The sequence below is a fragment of the Leptopilina heterotoma genome, unplaced genomic scaffold (genome assembly GCF_015476425.1).
Source record: "Leptopilina heterotoma isolate Lh14 unplaced genomic scaffold, ASM1547642v1 Lhet_6, whole genome shotgun sequence".
Classification (NCBI taxonomy): domain Eukaryota; kingdom Metazoa; phylum Arthropoda; class Insecta; order Hymenoptera; family Figitidae; genus Leptopilina; species Leptopilina heterotoma.
This window is the reverse complement of record NW_025111137.1, coordinates 6525583-6549576: the sequence shown is the minus strand read 5'-3', so window position 1 is coordinate 6549576 and position 23994 is coordinate 6525583. Positions and strand designations below refer to the sequence as shown.

At 21.9% G+C, this 23994-nt stretch overlaps 2 protein-coding genes across 3 annotated transcripts in view; both read left to right on the top strand.

Moving 5' to 3' along the window:
* The window catches only part of LOC122509246 (sestrin-1), a 207381-nt gene extending 190768 nt beyond the window's left edge, over positions 1-16613 (top strand). For both annotated transcript variants that reach the window (XM_043623172.1, XM_043623171.1), the window contains exons 6-11: positions 4063-4233; positions 6585-6767; positions 9236-9476; positions 9616-9878; positions 10300-10674; positions 12870-16613. In XM_043623172.1, coding sequence (XP_043479107.1) covers positions 4063-4233; positions 6585-6767; positions 9236-9476; positions 9616-9878; positions 10300-10674; positions 12870-12956 — 1320 coding nt within the window. In that variant the 3' untranslated portion in view covers positions 12957-16613. The remainder of the gene's footprint in view (positions 1-4062; positions 4234-6584; positions 6768-9235; positions 9477-9615; positions 9879-10299; positions 10675-12869) is intronic.
* A 2038-nt stretch (positions 16614-18651) lies between these two features.
* Positions 18652-23928, top strand: LOC122509145 (venom acid phosphatase Acph-1-like). The gene is made up of 6 exons (XM_043622961.1): positions 18652-18915; positions 19751-19861; positions 19997-20262; positions 20350-20636; positions 23303-23514; positions 23667-23928. The coding sequence occupies exons 1-6, from the start codon at positions 18799-18801 to the stop codon at positions 23838-23840; spliced, it is 1167 nt and encodes a 388-aa protein (XP_043478896.1). The 5' UTR covers positions 18652-18798; the 3' UTR covers positions 23841-23928.
* The last annotated feature ends 66 nt before the right edge of the window (positions 23929-23994 follow it).

The window sequence follows — 23994 nt, the reverse complement described above, 5'->3', positions numbered from 1 at the left end:
ACTTGATTCAACGAAATTAAAAATTTTTTTCTTCATTTTTTACAAATTTCTTTTACTTTCAAATGTTGGGGAAATAAATTTGTTCCATGTAAAATTTAAACTGGTAAAATCATAAAAAATGGAAAAAGAAGAAAAAGAGACGAAAATAGAAAAAAACTTAGAAGTAATTTTAAATAAAATTTTAATGCTCCAAAAAATACATAAATTGTAAACATGTTAAGAAAATGGGAGATTAAGACATTCATTTAAGACTATGTAATATTTCGTAAGATTATATTTCATATATTACATTCCGGAAGTAAAACTGAAATCTGATAGAACTAATATTATTATTGTTATCAAGTATGAAAAATGACATAATTAAGACTTAAAAGTATTACTTTTCAGTTTTTTTTCTACATATATATACCTAATGATATTTGATAATATTCTGTTTCTTTTTTTCGTATAGTGATTCTATAATTAACAGAGATGTAATTATATAAAATCCACGTGTTACGTGCTATAAAAAAATAGTTTTCGTTAAATTAATATCTAATGTTAAAAATAAAACAAAATTTCTTCACTGAAATGGAGAATTTTTAAACCAACATGCAGATTTTTAAAAAAATTTCGCCATATTGGATCCGCCATTTTGAATAATAATAATAATTTTAAATTATTTCTAGTACCAGGGTGTAAAAATATTTTTCTTATATTTTCGTGATTATATATTCTTATTCCCTTCGTAGATTAAGGTCGACAAAACAAGCGAAATATTTTTTAAAAATCATCCGCCATATTGAATCGGCCATTTTGAATTTGTTTCTCTCAAGTAGAAAAGGAATTTAAAGTAAAAAAAAAAATTGAACGAAAAATTTGAAAGTTAATAAAATAACGAAAATAGTTTCTCAAGAATAATTCTCAATATTAATAAAAAGAAACATGAAAAATGGGGTATGCAAGAAAAAAAAATTGAACTAAAATTCATCTATCCAGATAGATTCGGTAAACAAGATTCGCGCTGATAATAATAGCACAATATATAGTGCCATGTGGGCGGACATGAAGCGGGTATAATCAACGGCAAAAGCAAAACTCGGACGAAAACAAGTGGCTTTATTAAGGCAATGAATCGACAAGGCAGTTGCCACGATTGAATGTACCAACCGAGTCGCATAAACAGCCACATAAATTTTAATAGAGCTTTATTATATTTTTATTCTCATCAGCGTCGAATGCAAAGAGAAGGGACAAAATTAAAAAAAAAAAAAAAAAAAAATAAGCAAAGCCAGTTCTTGCCTCAAGAAATCAAGCGAGTGGAACAACATATACATTGAAGCTTTTCAATTCTCTTCAAGTTGTTGACCTTAATGACACAATTACCGCTTCTTTCTTACATGCTGAACAAAAATTAGTCTGCACACATATATAAATAACTGAGTTTCGCAACAATAATTAATTTACAAAAAATAAAACTAAAACAAAAATAATTATTTCCAAAAGAAATTATTTTATTTTAATTCGAAATTAGAAATAATTATTAATATTATTATTTAATTAAATAATTATAATTAAATAATAATAAATAATATTCGAAATATAATAATAATTATTATAAATTATTAACGTGAAATTAATAATAATATAATAATATATTAAAATAATAATTAATTTATAGTTATTAATTTCAAATTTGACTTATAATAACCGTTTTGTTTTTTTGAATTTTTAAAAAGGAGAATATAAAAAAAAATTGAATATTGATTTAATTTTTATTAATTTATGTCTGTGACCCGCTCCTAGGAAACAAATCTAGAAATTCATTTCAAGGTTATGTTTGTATTATTTTTACCTTAATTAAAAGTTTCTGTATACTTAATTTAAAACTAAAATTAGTATCTATTAATAATTTTAAATGTAACGAAGACTTAAAGTTCAGTAAATTATATTCAGAATTAATCCCCTTTGTATATTTTCATTCCAAAAATAACAAACATAACCTAAAATTTTTACCCTTCTTTCTTCATTAGGATACTAATTTTAATCAGATTTCCTTTTTTTCTTTATAATTTTAATTACAAAAATTTCACGCATTTAAATTGAAAGTTAATTGTAATTATTTTTATTAAAAAAAAAGTGCAGAGTGAAAGTTTATTTTTTTCGATGAGTAAAATGTATGTGAACTTTGTTATTTCGAGGGAAGAGTTTTTCGGTAAGAGGATTAAAATGAAGTCTCTTGAGATTGTGTATAAAGATTACGAAGTGATCGATTGATTGATAATTTAACAAATCAGTCGTCTAGTGTTGTCTCTGTAACAAATTTACAATTTTTTTTCTTCTCGTATTCTTTTTCCATTTTTTTTTATACTCAAGAATTTATCATAATTGTCAATAAGTCTATATCTTAAAAATTCTTCTTATCACAAGCAATAAAAAGTTTCTTCCAGACACAAAATTTATCAGCAATAAAATGGAAATTAACGGAAAATAAATACCACGACCAATTTCTAAAGATTGAAAATTTGGCCAAAAATTCTTTTTTTAAAAATTTATTTATTACTTTTCTTATGAAAAAAGAGTAATTTTTGCTATACTTCACTGTCTTTATTTTTTTTAACAATTTTATTCACAATTATTTCTTTAGATAAATTTTTAAAAATTAATATAAATTAAAAGAATAAAATTAAATAAAAAGTAAATAAAAATAAAAATTATAAAATTTATAAAATTTATAAAATTAACTGTGAAAATAGCAAAAAAGAAAAAAAAAATTATCAGGGAGTTTAGATTTTACTTTGTAATTAGTAAAGTTACTTTATATTTTTTTCCGTATGTTTAGATAAAAACATATTGTATACAGGACTTTTGTGTTATTTTTTTCTTTTTTCGATACCATAATTGTTACCGGTATAATTTTATCTGCAATAATTATAATAGTAAATTTATGTAACCTGGTACCTTCATATAAATTTTTCATAATTTTTATATACATACTTTTTTTTACTAGTTTATTAATAATTATAAATAATTTATATCAATTTAAAGACAATTTTAGTAAAAAAAAGCACGTTTAATATTTAAATTAATTCATAAGAAAGTGCATCATATGAAATTGTAATTAAATATTATAATTTAAAATCGATTTTTATCATAAATGCTAATTTCTGGTATATATTGATATAATTAGTTTCGATAAATCATCAAATAATTGAAAATCATTAAAATTAACAAAATTAATGAAATTAGTTAAATTAATTAAACGAATTATTCAAGTATAGGTACAATTACATTTTTTAATAAATGTGATAATTTTTTTATTTTCTGGTTCATTTTCATAATTTTTATCTAATTTTTCTTTTCTAATTTTGTATGTAAATAACAAAAAGAAATTAAAAATAATTAAATATATTAAATAAATATTTATTTATTTATATCGCGGTAAATCTAATGAATAAATAAATTAATAAAATGTAATATTAATTTGATATCTGATTTTAGTTTTGCAAATATAAGTTTAATATAAAACGTGTATAAATAAATAAAAAATCAAGAATTGTTTCACAAAAATCGGCAAAATTTCGACACTATTTTATAGAAATTGCAAAAAAGAGAAAGAAAAGTGAAATAAATGTCAATAATCAGGAAATAATATATAAATGAATAAATAATTTCTCGATATTTTCTTATAATAAGATATGAATGAAGAAAAAAAATAATTCATGAGAGATAATTTATTTTTAATAATGCAGAAAAGAGAGGCTTGTATACATAGATTCTAATAATTGTTTTCTGTTGAATATAAGTTTTTGCAAAAAGGAATAAGTCATAAATAAAGCCGGTTGCTGATTCACATGATTATTACATTTGAAAGTTAAATTAACATATATTCATTATATATATGTATATACATGCGAATGTTGTTTACACGTAGCCTAATTAGCATGTTGCAAACGTTAAATGTACAATTACAGACGGGTGAAACTTTTTCATTAAAATTAAATTTATATTCTTTTTTTTTTTAATGTTAAAAAAGTAATGTCGAGTGTGTAGTAATTAATTTGGACATTTTTTCTTTTGCAGTCGTATATGCTGTTTATTGATGCTTTCTTACAAAACAACAGGCTGGATCATGTCTCGAGAGTTATGTCTTCACATCCATCCTATTTGGAGCATTTTTTGAAGACACAAAATTTCATTCTTCGTGGAGACGGTCCTCTTCCCTACGACTATCGACATCTCATCGCTATCATGGTCAGTAATTTTTCACAAAAAAAAAATAATAAAAAAAAATAAATAGAAAAATTAAAAATTGCTACCAAGTAATTTTTTTTAAAAATAATATTCAAAAACATTTAGTAAATCTGAAGAATTTTACTATTTATGGAAAAAATTGAATTCTTAAGAAGAATTTTTTTAGCATTTTCTAGAAATAATTGAATTCTTTAGACGAATTTTAATAAATTTTTTTAAAATAATTACTTTTTTCGAGGAATTTGATTAAAATTGTATTAAAAATAATTGAAATTCTCCAATGAATTTCACTATTTAATATTTATGAAAATAATTGAATATATATTGCTAAGAAATTTTTAAAAATAAAATTATAATTATGGTGACTAACTTCCCTTGATTATTATCAAAAAATTTAAATAAAATTCTTTAAAATAATTAAATTATTTTTAATAGAATGTAAAGAAATTTCAAATATTTTTTATTATTTTTTTATAAAAATTCAATTAATTTGAAACAATAGAATTGAAAAATTTCAAAAATCCTATTTTTCAGAATTTTAGAAAAAAACTTTGCGAAAATACAATTTTATTAAAAAATGTTAAGGTGTTTATTTTTTTTTTAAATTAACTAATAAAAGTTTTAATTATTAATCTTCGCACTAAGAAACATAAATACATTAGAATGTGACTTTTTATAAAATTCATAATAAATCAATTATTATTATTAATATTAATATTATTATTAATAATAATTGATATAAAATTCAATTATTAAATTAAAATACTTTGCAAATTCGATTTGTTAAACAGATTTTAGTTAAATTCTTTAACAATTTTAATTATTTTCAAAAAATATTTGAATTTTTTTCAGTAAATTAAAAAATTTTGCATTTGTAAAAATATGTAAATTTATTTGTTTCGAATTGAATAAAATTGATAAAATTTATATCGATGTCAAATTAATATTTAGTTTCCGATAATATTCTAAAATAATTTTGATGAGATGAAAAAAGGAATTAATATAATTTAAAATCTCTTTTTATATAACTTTCTCGTCAATATTCTAAAATAGAGAAATATATTCTCTAATGGAGAATAATAATAATAATAATAATAATAATAATAATAATTGATAAAATTAATCCAATCTAATTTATTCAAAAAAATTTCTTCATAAATTTAAGTATATTATTACTTTACTAAAGAGATTTAATCTAAAATAAATTATATGAGAAATGAAGAACTTCAAGTTATCGTTAAATTTTGTGCTTTTTATAAACTTTCAAGGTAAAAAAAAAATATGTTGAGTTGTTCGTAAAAGTTTTATTTGATTATCTTTTTTTTAAAGTGAGAGGAGAAAATAATTTATTTTGAATTTGTGAAAGGAAATATAATTTTTAACATTTTTGCTATTATTTTAAAAAATTTTAAACACCATTTTAAAAAACTGTGTAAAATAATTTTTTGTTTTTTTTGGTTTCCACCCACAGTGAGGGAATACTCGTCAGGTTTTTTTTTTAATTGAAAAAATTTATCGTCTATTAAATTTTGCGAGAGCAAACACCGAAACACGATAAATGATAAGATAATCACTTGAAAAAAAAAATGTAAAAACAGGTCTTTTAGAACAAACAGTTTTATTTCAAAAGTTGATTCTATTTATACACTGATTTATTCAAATGTAATTCAAAACAATTTCTTGAGAAGTTGGTCTATATCTGTGGAAATTTTTTTCTTTTTCAATTAGTAGTTTAGTTTCCATTAGTTTTTGTCTACTAAATGGAGAATTTTTTTTTTTGGTTAAACATACTTTGAACCAAAAAACACAGTCGAATTCAAAAAGTTTTATTTTTTAATCTTTTTGAATGTAATTTCAATTCTTTTTTATTTATTTGAAAACTTTTTAATTAAAACTTTTTTTAACGTTATTTAGTCATTATTTATTTATTCCTTTTATTATTTTACATTATTTAGTTTAAATCTATAAATTAACAATTTTTTTTATAAACTTCTCTTACAATAACTTTTTTTTATTGTTTTGTTTAATTATTCTTTCAATTTTTTTTTTCAAAGAAATAAAAATATATTTATTTGAAAACTAAAATTAAAACTTCTTTTTAGATTATTTTGACTAAATCTACTATTTTTTTAATAACTTTTCTCTTATTTACTTGTTTTTGTTAACTTTAATTTATTTATTTATTTATTAACTTTTTTAACTTTTTCTGAGTTAAAATTCATTTTAATGAAAAATTTTCTTCGCGGTTTGAATATATTCAATATATTCGATTTTTAAAAACTGTGTAAAAAGTTTTAAAAAGTGAAACGAAGTTTGAAAAATAAAAATGCTGAAAGAAAAATATTTTGCAGGCTGCTGGAAGGCATCAGTGCAGCTACCTCATTAATCTTCAAAAGTCAGAATTTTTGCATCAAGGTGGCGATCCATCGTGGCTTCAGGGCTTAAGATCGATACCAGGGAAGCTGCAGGATTTGTACGAGATCAACAAAATTCTTGCACACAGGCCTTGGCTCCTCAATAAAACACACATAGAAGTGAGTTTTCACGTAACACTTTTTTTGATTTATATGCCCTCACGTTATAATTTACAGTCCTGTTTTTTTTTCTCTTCATGTTTACTGTAAATTTATTTTCAACTCATATACGATTTCGTCATTTTGCTAAACTGCATTTTCTTTTGGCGAAAAATATTCTTATATCTCTCCTAGAGATCTGTTTTATTTATTAATAAATTTATTAATAAATTTATTAATAAATTAATAAATATGGAATTAAATATTTTTCTGAAGAATTAAAAAAGAAAAACAATTTTATTAAATTTATTTAGAAAAAAAAATTTTCTTTCTTAAAATACATTTTCTATTCTCAATTCTCTTCTATTCTCACGGAAGACATTTTGACCGTGTGGACTGAAATTTGGGAACTTTTAGTATTTTCAGGGCTCGAACAAAAGAATTCAATTATTTTCTAAAAATTTTAATAAAATTCAAGAATTGAATGTTTAATTTCAATTATTAAGAAGGACGATTATTGTAAAAACTTGAAAGAAATTGTTCATATAAAATTCAATTACTTTGAAAACTTTCAATTAAAATTATTATAATAATTCCATTATTTTAAAGGAATTCAAAGAAATTCTTCAAAAGAACTTAATTAAGATTATGAAAAATTTTAACAAAATTCTTCGCGAGAATACAACTTTTTTTTATAAATAATAAAATTCTTCGAAGAAATTCAATTATTATTAAATTTTTTGATAAGATTCTTTTCAAGAATTCAATGATTTGCACATTTTTTATAAATTTTTTCGCAATAATTCAATTATTTTCTTAAATAATATAAAATTTTTACAAAGATTCAATTATTTTGGTAAATAATAAAATTCTTTTTATGAATTCCATTATTTTCATAAGTAATAAAATTTTCGCAGGTATTCAATTATTTGCAAACACAATTTTCATAAAATTTTTCGAATAAAAATCAATTATTTAAAATGATTTTTATAAAATTCTTAGCTAGGATTAAATTTCCCAAAAGAATTCAATTATTTAAAAAAATTTAAATGGAATTGTGCGCAAACATTTTAATATATTTATAAAATAATTAAAAGTTCACAAGGAATTCAATTATTTACAAATTTTTTATAAATTTCTTCCCAATAATTTCATTATTTTCATAAATAATAAAACTCATTGCAGAATTTCAATTATTATTTTTAATACAATTTTAATAAAATTTCTCGAAAAATGTAATTATTCGTAAAAATTTTATTACAATTTGTTAAAAGAATTGAGTTATTTTCAAATTTGTTGATAAAATTCTTTATGAGAATTCAATTTAATAAAACATTCAATTATTCAATGAGTTATTAATTTTTGTATTTAAATAATTGAATTCTAGTTGAATTATCTAATAAAAATTGATTTAAAAATGAATTTCAGTTAAAATTTTATAGATAATAATTAAATATTAAAATCATTATAGCATGAATTTTTAAAAATAATTGAATTCTGAAAAGCTTTCGTTTTAAAATCTTTGAAAATGAAAATTTTAATTAACAATTTTGTGAAATTAATTTTTTTCCAAAGGGGTTAATTGAATTTTTTTGAAGTTGTTATTTTGTATTATATATTTAATTGAATAATTGTCGAATAATTGAAATTTTGTAAAATTGAATTATAAAACAAATGAATTTGAAAATTCTCAAAGAACTTTTTCAAAAATTATTTAAAATAATGGATTTATAGAAGAATTTCAGTTAAAAAAACTCTAAAAATAATTTGATTTTGGAGAAGTTACAAATTATTGCAGAAATTCAATTTTTTTCAAAAGTAATAAAATTCTTTCTTAGAAATTCAATAATGTTCAAAAATTTTTTAATTCTTAGGGATTCAATTATTTTCAATACAATCTCAATAAAATTCAATAATAAAATTTTTAATTATATTAACAGACATAATTATTTTAAAAAGTTGAAGAACATTGTTTGTTTAATTTAATTATTTTCAAACTTTTCAATTAAAATTATTTTAAAAAAACTACATTATTTTCAAAAAACTTAAAGAAATGATTCAAAAGAATTTAATTATTTAGAAAAACTCTAATAAAATTGTTTAAATGATTTTAAGTATCTATTCTTCAAATGAATTAAATTATTTTCAATATTTTAGTAAAATTCGTTTAAACAATTAAATTATTTTTAAAAAAGTACTAAAATTCTGAGAGGAATATTTAATTATTTTGTAAAAATTCCAATAAAATCCAATAATTAAATGTTTAATTTCAATTATTAAAAAATACGATTAGAAAATACGATTTTGAAAACTTGAAAGAAATTCTTCATAAAATTCAAGTAATTTGTATTACTAATATTTTGGACAAAGGAAAATTTACTGTTGTTTTTCTTTTATTGTATACTTTTAAAAATATGTTGTTTTGGTTTTTAAAAAAAAGTTTGGTTTACAAAAAAGACTGAATAGAGGAAATAAATTTTCATTTGCAGAAATTAACGAAAGGTGCCGATAATTGGTCGTTAGCCGAAGTTGTCCATGCGATAGTTCTTTTGGCTCACTTCCATTCGCTGTCGTCCTTTGTCTTCTCCTGTGGAATTAACGAGGAACTGGACAACGTTGCGGGTTATCATTACAAGGAGAATGTCCAAGACAATAGCATTAAAATACAACCTGCCAAAGACAAACTTTCTAGTAGTCCCAAGAAAATTCTCAATGGCAGTGGCAAGACTGGTAAATATCTTATTATATCATTTTCCACTTTTTTTCGAATTTTTTTTTTTTTTTGGTAGAATTAGATTTTCAATTTCTCTATAATTTGCGAAAAAAAATTAGAAGTACCGTTATAAATATTTTTTTTCTTTTCTAATAGAATCCATCCCGTCGCCGCCTTCTTCACCCAGTATAGTAGGAGAGCAAGAAGTCGGTGTGGAGACTCTCATGGAACGAATGAAGCGACTTTCGGAAAAGTCTGAATCTTACCAAATCACGCAAGAAGAATTGTCAAAACGATTCGAAACAGTGGAAACGCAATCGGCCGAATTGGCCGCCGCTCCACAGAGAAGTTCAATTCTCGACTCGGACATTGGATTGTTCATCGAGGATCCAACATTTATTTATCAGGACTTTGCCAAGGTACTAAGTTCAATTAGTTAAAAAGAACTAGTTTCTTTTCGTAACATTAAAATGAGGCTGAGAAAAAATTCACTCAGACAAAAGTTGTTTCCATAAGAACGATTTTTTTCCTTTTTTGGAGTAACAAACTACCCTAATTTCAGACCTCGGATAGTTTGACTTATTTTTCGACTTATTTTCAGAAAAAGCGACTTTTTTTGACTTTTCTTCCAAATATTGCAATAAAATACAAAATCTTTAATTCTAAAAATAAATTCCAAAAATAAGATTTTACTGTAAAATAATATATTTTTTCGATTATTGGAAGAAGAAGAATAAATAATATACTTAATGAAATGGAAGGAAAAAAAAGATTTATATCTTTAATATGATTTTACGAATTAAATTACTAATTGTGTATTTTCTTGTTCGAATTTTACAGCGGGGACAACTCAACGACATACCAACATTTCGCGTACAAGATTATTCTTGGGACGATCATGGTTATTCGTTGGTCAACAGGCTTTACAATGACGTTGGCAATCTTCTCGATGATAAGTTCAAGACGGCCTATAACCTCACGTATTATACGATGGGCACGCACAACAAAGTAGACACATCGCGTTTCCGACGTGCTATTTGGAATTATATCCAATGCATGTTTGGAATTAGACATGATGACTATGACTATAATGAAGTAAATCAACTACTCGAGAGGAGTTTGAAAACCTTCATCAAGAGTGCCGTTTGCTATCCAGAACGTGTCACGAAAAGGGATTATGATCGCGTGATGAGGGAATTCAAACACAGTGAAAAGGTGAATTTTTTCAAATCGATAAAAAAAAAGAAGAGAAAAAAAGACAGAATACCTATTTAGAAAAATTTCCATTCGAAACTTTTTTTTTACATTTTCTATACATTTGACGTCGAATATTTCTTTTTATATTCGACAGTAAATGTTTATATATTTACTAAATATTATTTCTCCTCATATTTATCATGAAAACAAGTTTTTTCTCTTCAATTTCAAATATTTGTAAAGAATGTATTTAATTTTTCATTTCATTAGAAAACATAAACGAGAGTTTTATTAAAAATCTATATTTTTTAAATAATGGAGTTTCTTTATTAACTAGTAAATGTTACGCTCTCTTGAGCGCGGAACGTGATATTCAATTTATTCTTATTAAGCAAATTACAAAAAATTTTCATTTTCAAATATGAATTTTTGAAAAATTTCAGATTCAAACTTTAAAAAAATTCAATTATTAAGTAATTTACTAATTAATTATTCTTGTTTATTAATTTCAAAAGTTTTAATAAAATTCTTCAAAAGAATTCAATTATTTTCATAAAGAATAACATTCTCCGTAACAATTTAAATTATTTTTTATAAATAGCAAAAATTTTTTGCAAAAATTCAATTATTTTTAAATAAAATTTTAATGAAATCCGTCAAAACAATTCAATAATTTTTTTAAACGGTAAAAATTTTTTGCAAAAATTCAATTATTTTTAAGATAATTTTAATAACATTCTATTTTCTCAAATTTTAAAAATCCTTCAAAACAATTCAATTATACTTATAAATAATAAAATTCTTTCCAAAAATTTAATTATATTCAAAACAATTACCTATTAACAAACACGATTATTTTAAAAACTTGAAAAAAATTGTTCATAAAAGTAAATTATTTTAAAAATTTTTAAAGAAACAATTTTTCCTAAATAAAAAAAATTCTTCGTAAGAATTCTATTATTGTCAAATTTTTTAAAAACATCTTTGCAACAATTCGATGATTTTCAATACATTTATTATTTATTTTTATTAAAATTTTAGAAAGTAATTAAATTCTTTTGAAAAATTTTATAACGAATAAAATTGTTTTGAATTTTTGATAAAAATTTTCTATTTATAAATATAATTGAATTTTTGATAAAGAATTTTCTGTTTATAAACATAATTGAATTTTTTCGCGAAAAATGTTATTAAAAATTTGTTAAAATTGAATTCTTTCATGAAATGTTATTAAAATTTTAGAAAATAATTTAATTTTTTCTCGAAAAATATTATTAAAATTTAAAAAAAAATGAAATTTTTCATTTTGAAATTTTATTAAAATCGTATTAAAAATAATTTAATTTTTACAAAAGAATTTTACTATTTATAAATAAAATTGAATTGTTACGAGGGATTTAATTAAAATTTAGTAAATAATTGAATTCTTTTGAAATATTTTATAACGAATTAAAAATAATTGAATACCTTCGTGAATTTTTTTTTTTTTTTTGAAAATAATTGAATTTTTGCAGAGATTTTATAACGAACTAAGAAAAAATATTGAATTTTGTCGTAAAATTTTCTCTTGAAAAGTAATTGAAATTTTGCAAAGATTTTACTTTTTAAAAAAATAATTGAATATTGCTTTAAAGGATTTATAAAAATTTTAGAAATTGTATTGTTTCGTGAAATTTTATCAAAATCTTAAAGTTTAAAAGTAATTGAATTTTTGCAAAAAATTTTACTATTTATAAAAATAATTGAATTCTAACAATGAATGTCGTTATTTATGTAAATAATTGAATTCTTACGAAGAATGTCATTGTTTATGAAAATAATTGAATTCTTACGAAGAATGTTAATATATTTATGAAAATAATTGAATCTTAAATAATTAAATAAATAATTGCATTATTTTGAAGAATTTTATCAAAACGTTTGAAATTAATAAACAAGAATAATTAATAAGTAAATTAGTTAATAATTTAATTTAAGTTTGTACCTGAAATTATTCAAAAATTCATATTTGAAAATAAAAAATTCTGTAATTTTCACAATAAATAAACAAGTGAATTTAACAGTTTTCAGCAATTTTTATTTATAAGTATATTTTTTCGAATGGAAATTTTTACAAATTGATTTGCTTTGTATAGAAAAAATGGTTAGAATTTAAATGTAATAAATTTGGAAAAATAATTTGATTTTTAAAAATATGAAAATTTTTGTTTCAGGTTCATGTGAATTTAATGATTCTGGAAGCTCGAATGCAAGCAGAATTATTGTATGCCTTGCGAGCTGTGATGCGATATATGACCTAATTTTATTATTCTTGTTTTTTTCTTCGTTATTGTTGAGACAATAATCGAGTAAAATCGATTTTGTCAATTCTTTTCTCGCATGCGATTTGGCGAGATTCGAGAGAGAGAGAGAAGAGAGAGGATAATTTTTGTTTGTAAGACTCGAAAAGTAAATGAGCTAATTTTTAAGAGAAAGAAAAAAAAATATAGCAACAGCATGTTATTACGAGTCTTACGATTTTTTTTTCTTTTCTGAAACTTGGATGTGATTCAGTTTGTAAATTTTATAGAACTTTCAGCAAGAAATGAAAGAAAAAAATATATATAGAGGAGAGCTGTATTTCATAAAAGAAAAAAAAGATATTTACAATTATAAATGTGAATAAAAATATTTAAGACACTCGAGGTTTTGAAAATTTTGAAATGCAGCGCGAAATATTACATTCAGCTTTCTATCTATTTTGAAAAAAACACATTTTATTGCGCCCTTTTTTTTGTTAATTTTTTTTTCTTTTATGCAGATTTTTTTTTGCAATGGAATTTTTCTAAATTCCAATTTTTTCATAATAGACGTTTTTTTTTCTTTTTTTATTGTGAAAATACTTAGAAATTAGACATTGATTTTGCTTCCACTGTATTCTTTTCATTTTTTAATTGACAGGGTTCATTTATGATAGTATTTTTCTTTTTTTTTTGTTTAAAGAATTCTTTTTACGAATTTTCGAAAACAAAATGTGTTTTCTTTTTAGCAATTTTTATATTTAAAAAAATTGTCATTAAATAGCAAAGTTTTTTTCAAAAATTCTAAATTTTTATTATTATTTACGAAAACTTTGCTTTTTTCGAGACATATCCACTTTTTCAAGTGCTCAATGAGCCAAAGGGAACCAGTTGTACATAGTTTTTTTTATTACAACACATTTTTATCTCAATTTCGTTGAATTGTGATTACTTTCAAATTGATTTGTATTAAATCTATTGTAGAAAAATAATTTTTAAATATGTGAATCCAAAACACATTTTCAAATTTAAATGGAAATTTTTGTTTCAAATTGAAATTGTCAAATTTCGATTTATATTGGATTTTTAATTAAAAATTTTTAGATTATAATTTTAAATATTTAACAGTTTATCCTTCCTAACCTAATGGTTTTTAATAATTTGTTTATTTTTCGTAAAGAAAAAATTTGTTGAACAAAAGAATTTTATTGTTTTTTTTTTACAAATGAACTCTCGATTTTTCATAGAATCACGATTGTAAGTGTCTTCGTAATTATCATAGTTAGATAATTAAAAAGTAGAGCATCAATGTTCAGTAAATATTCATTAATCACATTTTTTTTTTGAATGATTTTATCATATGATAGAAGGCATTAATTATTAAATATGAAAGTCTTCTCAAAAGTTAACATAAAACGTATCTTCTTATAGAAATGAATTTGAAATCTAAATTTCTATTTGTGTAGAATTTTGTCTTCTTGACAGTGACCATCTGACGATAAGAATAATTTATCTTTAAGTAAAGAAAATAGAAGTTTTTTTCAGATAAATGTATCTTCGAATTTGTAATCAGAAAACGTGGATTTGAACTGATATATCAAAATTTTACAATATTGAGATGTTGAGTAAAAAATTTTTGTTTTGCGTACTTGTAAATGAATGTACAAAGAGATGTTTAGCAAGAGAAATGATAAAAAAAAGCATGCTGTTGATTAGGAATACGAGAAAAGAAAAGAGGAAAAAAAAGAGAAAAGTATTTTTTTTTCCTCTTTAATTTTCTTCTGTGAATATTTTTGCGCTCTTTTATTAAAATTAGTTTTTTATCGCTGATATAATTTTTATAAATCGTGCCATCGTCCCTCATTGTTACTCTGCTAAAACCTGCGGAGATTTCGCAGGCGATAATTTTTAAGTTACAAAGACGGAATTGTTGCGACTACTCAATTGAAAAATAATTTTCTCTATTAAGTAAATGAGTCCTCGCACTTTCTCCGCGCAGCGATCTCAGTTAGAGTGCGAATGTCGAGGGATGATGCAAAAAAAAGCACGTGAATGGTGATTTTTTTTCATTTTTTTTTTTTTTTTCATTAACTGACATGCGAAAGCAATCAGAGAAAAGGACGAAATATTTATTTAGTAATGTAACACATGTAGTTTTATGATTTTTACAATTTCTTCAAATTGCACACAATGCTTGTTTCGCTTTCCACAAAGAAAAAAAAAATGGAAGCGTAAACCTGACAAAAAAAGTAATAAACAAAAAATGGACAATTTGCGTCGGTGCAAAGGACGTTGTAGAGCGCAAAGAAAGTTTTCTGGAACTGCGAGTATTTTTTTAAGATTAATCTTTAAGACTTTCTAAATATGGCTATATATTGTTATTTTTTTAGTTGCTTTGTCTGTGAAGAAACAAAAAAACATAATGAGATTTTTGTAAATATCGTGACTCGGAGAGAAATTTTTCAGTTTTTCGCTCCTGTGATTTTAATTGTAATATTCGCGAGAAATGTTGAAATATAATTTCAATTTATTGTAATTTATTGTAAAAAAAAAAAAAGAAATTTTAATTGAGAAAGAAAGGAAGGAAATATGAGATTGAAAAAAAAGGAATGTTTTGAGAATATTTCGTAATCATTGAGATTACTTTTATTCCTTTGAAAAAAGAAAAGAAAAAGATATATATCAAGTATTCGTGTGGTCGTAAATTGACGTTTTATAAAGTGAAAGAGTTATCTGTGTATTTTCTATATAAAAAAAAACAAATAATTAGCACTTGGTCACACCCGAGTTTACGTGTTTTATGACTTTGTTTCTTTGTTTTTTCTTTACTGGAAAATCATAAAAATAACTGACAATGCTGTGAGGCGAGAGGAGAAAAAAAATTATTTTTTTTTTGTTTAATCGAGCTGGCGCCTCGAATAAAAAATAGTCAAGAAAATAAATAAATAAATAATATGAAGATGGACAACAGTACTTTATAGTGAATCAATCAATATTTCGCTTTGTACTACGATATTTTCAATTTATTGCGACTATCAATTGATTGTCATCCTCTATCAGTTGTCCACCTCCAACAGTCACAAAAAAAACATAAATAATCTATCTATATATGCCACCGCATCAAGAATGATCGTGTGATAATTCAAGTGATTTGACTTGGCCCTTCTGAGTTAACGTTCGACGAAAATATCTGATAATGAAATGTTCAGGTCAAACATACTCTGATTTCTCTCGAACAAACTTCCTAATGTATCTTAATTTTCATCTAGATTTAATTTATTATTTCAATCAATTAGCATTCCAATCGGATATCTTCGTTAAATTTTTGAATTTGATATTTTTTACTATATTAGAATTAAAAAAAAACATTAACTTTTCTTATTATTGCCATAATATAATTAACATATTATTGTTATTAGTATTAGAATTCTTTTTCTTTGTGTTTTATAATTTTAAAAAATTAAAAACAATTTGATCTCGATACTTTAAGGATAGATTTGTTTCAAATAATTGGAGTAGTGAGACTTATTATAGTAAAAAAAAAGAAGGGTCGTATGTGATGTGATTTCTTTTATATCGTAACGAATAATGAATACTAAGAAATGTTATAGTTTCATATAATAAGTGATATGTTATTTGTCATTTATTTTATCCCTTAATAAATGATGTTATACAAAATTTTTGAATTTTTGATTTTGAAAACCTTTTTTTAACAAATTTTAGAAATATAATAAATATATTATAATATATTATATAATGAGGCAAATTATTATGTCTTGACAAACAAAATTCTTATGTATTTTATTTTTTATATTTTCTTTTCTATAATCTGTAAAAACTTTTAGGTCGATTTGATTTGAAATAATCTGAAGAGGTTTTTAAAAAATAACTTTTTATTTCAATTTATATAAATATTTATACTGTTCTCTAAATTTAAATTAGTTGAAAATAATTAATTTGATAGTAAAAACTCAGTCACCAATTCAAACATATTATGTAAATAAATTTAAAAAAAATTATATAGTTAATAGAAATATTGTGAAATTCGACTACTGAAAATATGTAATTAAATTTGTTAAAGAATTTGATTAGAAACTTTTTAACGAATAGAATTTTCAAAGTATTTTAAATTAATAATTGATTAATAATTGAATTTTATAAAGAGTCATATTCTAATGTATTCATATTTCTAAGGGCGAATTAAAATTTCTATATTAGTTAATTTAAAAAAAATATACATAATTAAAATTGTTTAATAAAATTGAACTTTCGCAAATTTTTTTTTTTTAAATCTGAAAAATAAGATTGTTATAATTTTTCAATTCTATTTTTTCAAGATAATAGAATTTTTCTAAACAAATAATTGAAATTTCTTTACATTTTATGAAAAATAATTGAATTCTTTTAAAGAATTTTATTTAAATTATTCGAAAATAATCAAGGAAAGTTAGTGACTGTAATTATAATTTTATTTTAAAAATTTAAAGTCCCTCTTACAGTTTTAAATCAATTTTTTGCTTCTAAAAATATTATTGGACTTCTCTTAAATTTTTATAATTTCAAACTTCTGAATGTTCAAATAAATGATAATTTTTATTTCTTGAGCAATTTCTTGAGCATGACTTATTAAGTAAATAATTAATTATTAATGCTTATTATTTTCAAAAGTTTTAATAAAATTCTTCACAAGAATTATAATAATTATTTATTATATTAATAAATAAATAAATAAAAGAATTAAATTATTTTCATAAATAATAGCATTCTTTGGAAGGATTCAATTATTTTTATAAATAGTAAAATTCTTTGGAGAAATTCAATTAATATCAATATAATTTTAATAAAATTAAAAAATTAAGTTTTCAATGAAAATTATAAAGAGACAAGATTATTTTTAAAAAATTGAAAAAATTCTTTTTTTTTAATTCAATTATTTTCCAAGTTTACAATTAAAATTATTGAAAAAAAACATTTTCAAAAAATTTAAAGATTTATTTATGTTCGAAATCAAAATTAAATTTAAATTTGATGAGAAAAAAAACCGGGAATTTTGTTGAACAAAATTACGAAAATACTAGACACCCTGATTATGCTTAAATTCATATTGTCTTTAAGGAAAGAAAAATAATTTTTTTATTTCGTTTTTCATATTTATAATATGAATTTCAAAATTCTAAAAATCGCAGCGTTTCGAAATTTCACGATTATTTAATTTCTGCCAATTGGAAATTTGATATTTAGTTGAAAAATTAAAAATTCTTTGTTGGATGAGGTGAAAATTACTTTCCTTGCCTAAGGTAAGAAATCAATATAAATTTTATTTTAAATTTTTCAATTTAGAAAAATTAAATTTTATTCGTTGTATTTTTAGTTTCTGTAAAATTTTGCAAAATTTAATAAAAAAATATTGAAAGATCCATAAAGGCAAAGTTTCTCGTGCCAGATTACAGTTATCTTCACTAATGAATTTTAAAGCTTGGCCGAAGTTTTTTTAATTTAAAAATATGTTAAATCTAATAAACTGTATTGTTATTCACAGTCGACCTTAAAATGACATTGGAGTTCGTGCTCTTAAATATCAAATTTCGTATATCTATTTTCAAAAAAATAAAATTCTTATTGGTAAAAAGTGGAAAAAATATTTGTTTCTCTGAATAGTTAAAAAATGTATTAATTTTTTGCTGATAAAATAAAAATATCGTGTGGACAATGCAAAAAAATTTATCTCATACTAAACGTTATTGTCTTCTTGGAAACTTGGCGTTGTGCTTTCTATTATTAGAAAATTTAATAAAAATCCAATTTTTAAAGTAAAAAAAAAAACTGTTTCATTTCCCAATTAATAAAATTTTAATTGAGTAAAATGAAATTATATTTTATTTCTTGGGGATTGCTATTAATTGCAATATGCATTTCATGTGAAGAATTATCGGACAGTTTTGCTCTTCCAAAGAATTTTGAACTGAAGATGGTCAATGCTGTAAGTGAGATCAAAATAAAATTTTACTTACTCAAATGATTAATATCTTAATATTTCGTCACTAATTTAAAATTTTTATTTTTAGTAAATCGATTCTTTTTAATCTTTTTTATTATCATTGGCGAAAACATAAACGAATTCTTATTAATTATTTCATCAATATTGATATTTATAGGTTTTTTTTTATTATTTTTTTGAGAAAATGACTTCTACATAGATTTCCTAACATTTGCTTTTTAAATTGTAGTCATTCAATTATATTTTGACCAGAGTCGACTTTCGATGTATTCTATTTTTTATGGTTTGGAAGGCACCAAGCTTTCAAGTCCATAGGGAACTTGCTTTTATTTAAAAATCCGTTTATCCTCTTTTAAAAGTTTTTTTTTTTAATAAAACTATTCAATTCTTCTTAACAATTTATTAAAATCTAGAAAAAAGGAAACAATTTTCAAATAGGAACCGGCCTAAAATTCGAATTTAACAAATATTAAAAGTAATAAAGATAATGAAACGATATATTACTATTAGACATTATTATATGCTCCGTGGGTACGACATAAAATAATACACGACTTTTTTTTATAATTTCGAATTTTAAGCACCTTACAGTCACGAGTTTATAGCTATTGAAACTTTCATATTGTAAATTTTAAAATGCAAAAATATTAAAAATTTTTATAGGGTGCAGGTGTGATCTTACATCAGTAATTTTACTATACTCTAAAATCTAAATTTATTTTTCTTTCCTGAAAAACTTTAAAATAAAAATAATTTTGATTGCTGAAAATATTTGTACAACAAATGCCAAAAAATTGTTTGAAATTTTTTTCTGCAGCTATTTAGACATGGAGATCGTACACCACATCCATTTTATTATGAGACGTACCCGAAAGATCCATTTGCAAATGAGACATACTTTCCTATGGGATATGGGGCTTTAACAAATGTAATTTATATTTCATTTTACCTTTATTTTAATTCAAATATGTTTACACTTATTTCACTATAGTTTTTAAAATTTTAATTATAAGATAATTTATAGCGTTGACTTTAATTAAACACAGTATTTATAAATTTATAGAAGGGCAAATTAAGAGCCTTTGAATTAGGTACTTTTTTGAGGAGAAGATATAATCAATTTTTGGGTACCACTTATATTCCTGAAGATATTTATGCTAGAAGTACACAAATAGATAGGGCACAGATGACCCTACTTCTTGTTCTAGCTGCTTTGTATCCTCCAGATGCGCTTCAGAAATGGGAACCGACTTTAAATTGGCAGCCCATACCAATAACGTATGAAAAAGCTGATGATGATGTCTTACTATTTGCCAGAAAATGTCCCAAGTACATGCACAGTTTTAAAATCACATTTAAACAATAATTTAAATTAAAATTTTTTTACGTTAATACACTTCATTTCTTCTTTTTAAGATTCATGAAAATGTTCGAAGAAATAGAAAAATTAGACGAAGTAAAACAATTGTTTGTAAAATATGAACCGCTTGCAACAAATCTAACAAAATTGACGGGAAAGAATGTTAATAGTCCTTCTGAAATATTTAATTTTTTCAATTTACTTGATTGCCAAGAATCAATGAATTTATCGTATCCAATTTGGGCTAAAGAAACATTATTGGCCAATAAAGATTTCCAGGAGGCTGTTGACGTATTAGAAAAAATGAGAAACTACAATAACGCACTGAAAAAACTGAATGGAGGTAAATTATTTATTTAATCTATTATAATTTTTATTATATTTGATTTATTTTGTTCACCTTTATAATCATAGACATATAAGAAGTCATTAAATAGTAAAAATGTATCATTAAATCAGGGTGTTTACTATGGTCCTTGAAGTCCTGGAATTTCTGGAAATGTCCTGGATTTTGAACTTTTGCTCTTGAATTTTCCATATTTTGCTTTTCAATATTCAATAATTGAAAAATTTTACTCAAATTTAAAAAAAAAAAATTTTTTTGATCCATTAAAAAATAATTTCAATTTGTCATTTGATTAAAGAAACTGGTATCTAAAATATTGATTTTTAACTCTTTTTATAATAAAATAAATACTTTTGTTCAAGTTGGTTAATTTAAATTATGTTAATCGTAATATGAAATAATATTACACAGGGTTGCCATAAAATTTTATTTTTGTTTTTCCCTGACTTTTCCCTGATTTCCAGACAAAATTTTCACTTTTTCCCTTACCCTGAAGAACATTAATAACTTCGTTTTTTAAATAAATATTTAATCATTATTATTTTTCTATAGGAATTGAGATTCTCAAATTCAATAACTTATGAGAATATTATTATAATAAAACATGAAGAAATTTAAGATGACAAAGTAATAAAATCATTATTTTATTTCATAAAAAATAACTAAAAATTCAAATTTTCAAAGATTTTAATTTTAACCCTTTTCAAAATTCAATTATTTCTAAAAATTCACGCTATAATGTTTTTAATATTCAATTATAATTTAAAATTTTAAGTGAAATTCATTTTTTAATCAATTTTTATTAGAAAATTTCCCTAGAATTCAATTATTTAAATACAAAAATAAATAATTTATTCTCTATTTGCTTGTTTTTTAAAATTCAATTTTTAATTTTTTATGAAGAATTTTATCAAAATTTTTAATAACAATTGAATTGTTTCGGCGAATTTAAAAAAAAAAATTGTAAGAATAAATGCAATTTTCTCTCATTTTATTTAAAATTGTATTAAAAATAATTGAAATTCTGCGATAAGTTTTGTTATTTATGAAAATAATTGAATTCTTGCAACAAATTTTTTTAAAGAATTGAATTCCTGTGAATAACTCTATTTTTAAAAATAATTGAATTCCAAAGAAAAATATTATTACCTATTTATGAAAATAATTAATTTCTTGTGAAGAATTTTATTCAAATTTTATTAAATAATTGAATTTTTCAGAATTTTTAAAATCTTTTTAAAAATAATTAAATTCCATCTAGAAATTTCAATAAAAAAATTGAAAATAATTGAAATTTGACAAAGAATTAAAAAAAAATTTTTTTTTTAAATATTTAAATTCCTGTGAAAATGTTTATTTTTCAAAAAAATTGAATTCTTGGGAAGAATTTTATTAAAATTTCTTAAATAATTGAATTGCTTAGAAGAATTTTATTTTTTACGAAAATAATTGAATTGTTTCGAAGAGTTTTACAAACATTTTTGACAATAATAATTGTATTTCTAGAAAAAATTTTGTATTTTACGAAAATAATTGTATTCTATGACAGATTTTATTATAATTTTTCAAATTTATAAAGCATTTTATCAAAATTTTTAAAAATAATTGAATTCTCAAGAAAGAAAATAATTGATTTCTAGCGAAGAATTTTATTCAAATTCTTTTAAATAATTGAATTCCTATAAAAAAAATGTATTATTTGTGAAAATAATTGAATTCTTAAGAAGAAATTTATTGAAAACAATTGAATTGTATAGGGAAATTTTATTAAAATTGCAATTTAATGAACTAAATCTTGCAAAGAATTTTGTCAACATTTTTTTAAATAATAAAATTATTAAAAGAATTTTATTTAAATTTTTCGAAATAATTGAATTTCTCAGACTATTTTTTTTAAATTTTCTTTATATATATTTGAATTCTTTTGAGAAACTTCATTAAAAAATTAAAAATAATTGAATTGATGTGAATAAATTTTTAAAAGAAATTGGTAAGTAATTGAATTCCTGTTAAATTTTTATTCAAATTTTGTTTAAATAATAGAATTCTTTTGGAAAATTTTATTAAAATAGTAGATATAAAAATAATTGAAATGAGGAAAATTTTTAAAAATAATTGAAATTTTACCAATAATTTTATTAAATTTTTTTGAAAATAATTGAATTTTGGAGAGGAATTTTATTATTTATAAAGATAATTGAAATTTTGACGAGAATTTAAAATAATTTTTGAACATAATTGAATTCATGCGAAGTTCTTTAAAAGTTATTTAAAAAGAAATTATTGTCAAAAATAGAAAAAATTGAAGGGTTTGTATTAGAATTTTTGGCAATTTCATAGTTTATAAGGCAAACAAAAAAAAAACATCAAAATTCAGAATTTTCTTATAAATTCTAAAAATTTAATTTTTTCCAGTACTTTTAGTAAAAATCCCTGACTTAAATAAGAAATCTGTTCTAATGTCCTGAAAATGTCCTGGAATTTTAAGTCATATTTTCAGTAGATGCCCTGATTAAAGTATGCTACATTTGTGTATTTCAGAGCTTTTGATTTTTCCATAAAATTTGATTCTATAACACCTGATCTTTAATTTTTAATCCTAACATCATTAGATTTTCTATTAATCTTCACTCTTTTTTCAATGAGAAATTTATTATTTTTAGGGCGACTTTTGAACCAAATAACAAGTGATATGGTAGCCAAACAGATCGGAATGTTGAAACAAGGAACAAAAATTAAATTTTACAGTGCTCATGATTTTAATGTGAATGCACTTATCTATGCTCTTGGTGTAACAGAATTTAAACGTCCCTTCTATTGTAGTGCAGTAATCTTAGAAATGTATAGTGATGAAAAAAACAACTATTACGTACAGGTACATAAAGTATAAATTAACAAATCATAAGACACTTCTTCTCCTTTGATATTATATTTAGGTATGTCTAGAACTTTTAAAAAATTCCGTTCTTGCATTGTATCCTTATGTCAATTTGAATTATTTACAAAACAAATATTCTCTTTTCATAGATTCTGTATTATCATGGAGATACAAAAAAGGTGGAAATTTTAGAAATACCGAATTGCTCCTCAATGTGTGAATTTAATAAATATCAGGAGTCAATAAAAAATGTAGTTCCAATTAAGGAGAAATTGGAATGTTGTGATAATGGCTTGGAACATTGTTCTTTAAACATTAATTAATTTTTCTTACTAATGTTTACTTGTAAAATGTTAAACAAAAAGTGAATAAATAAATGAAGAGCTATTGCTCTCTATAACTGAAAGAGAATTAAGTTTTTCACATTTATTCAGAATTAACGTTCACAAGATACATACTTAAAATAACTTTAAACAT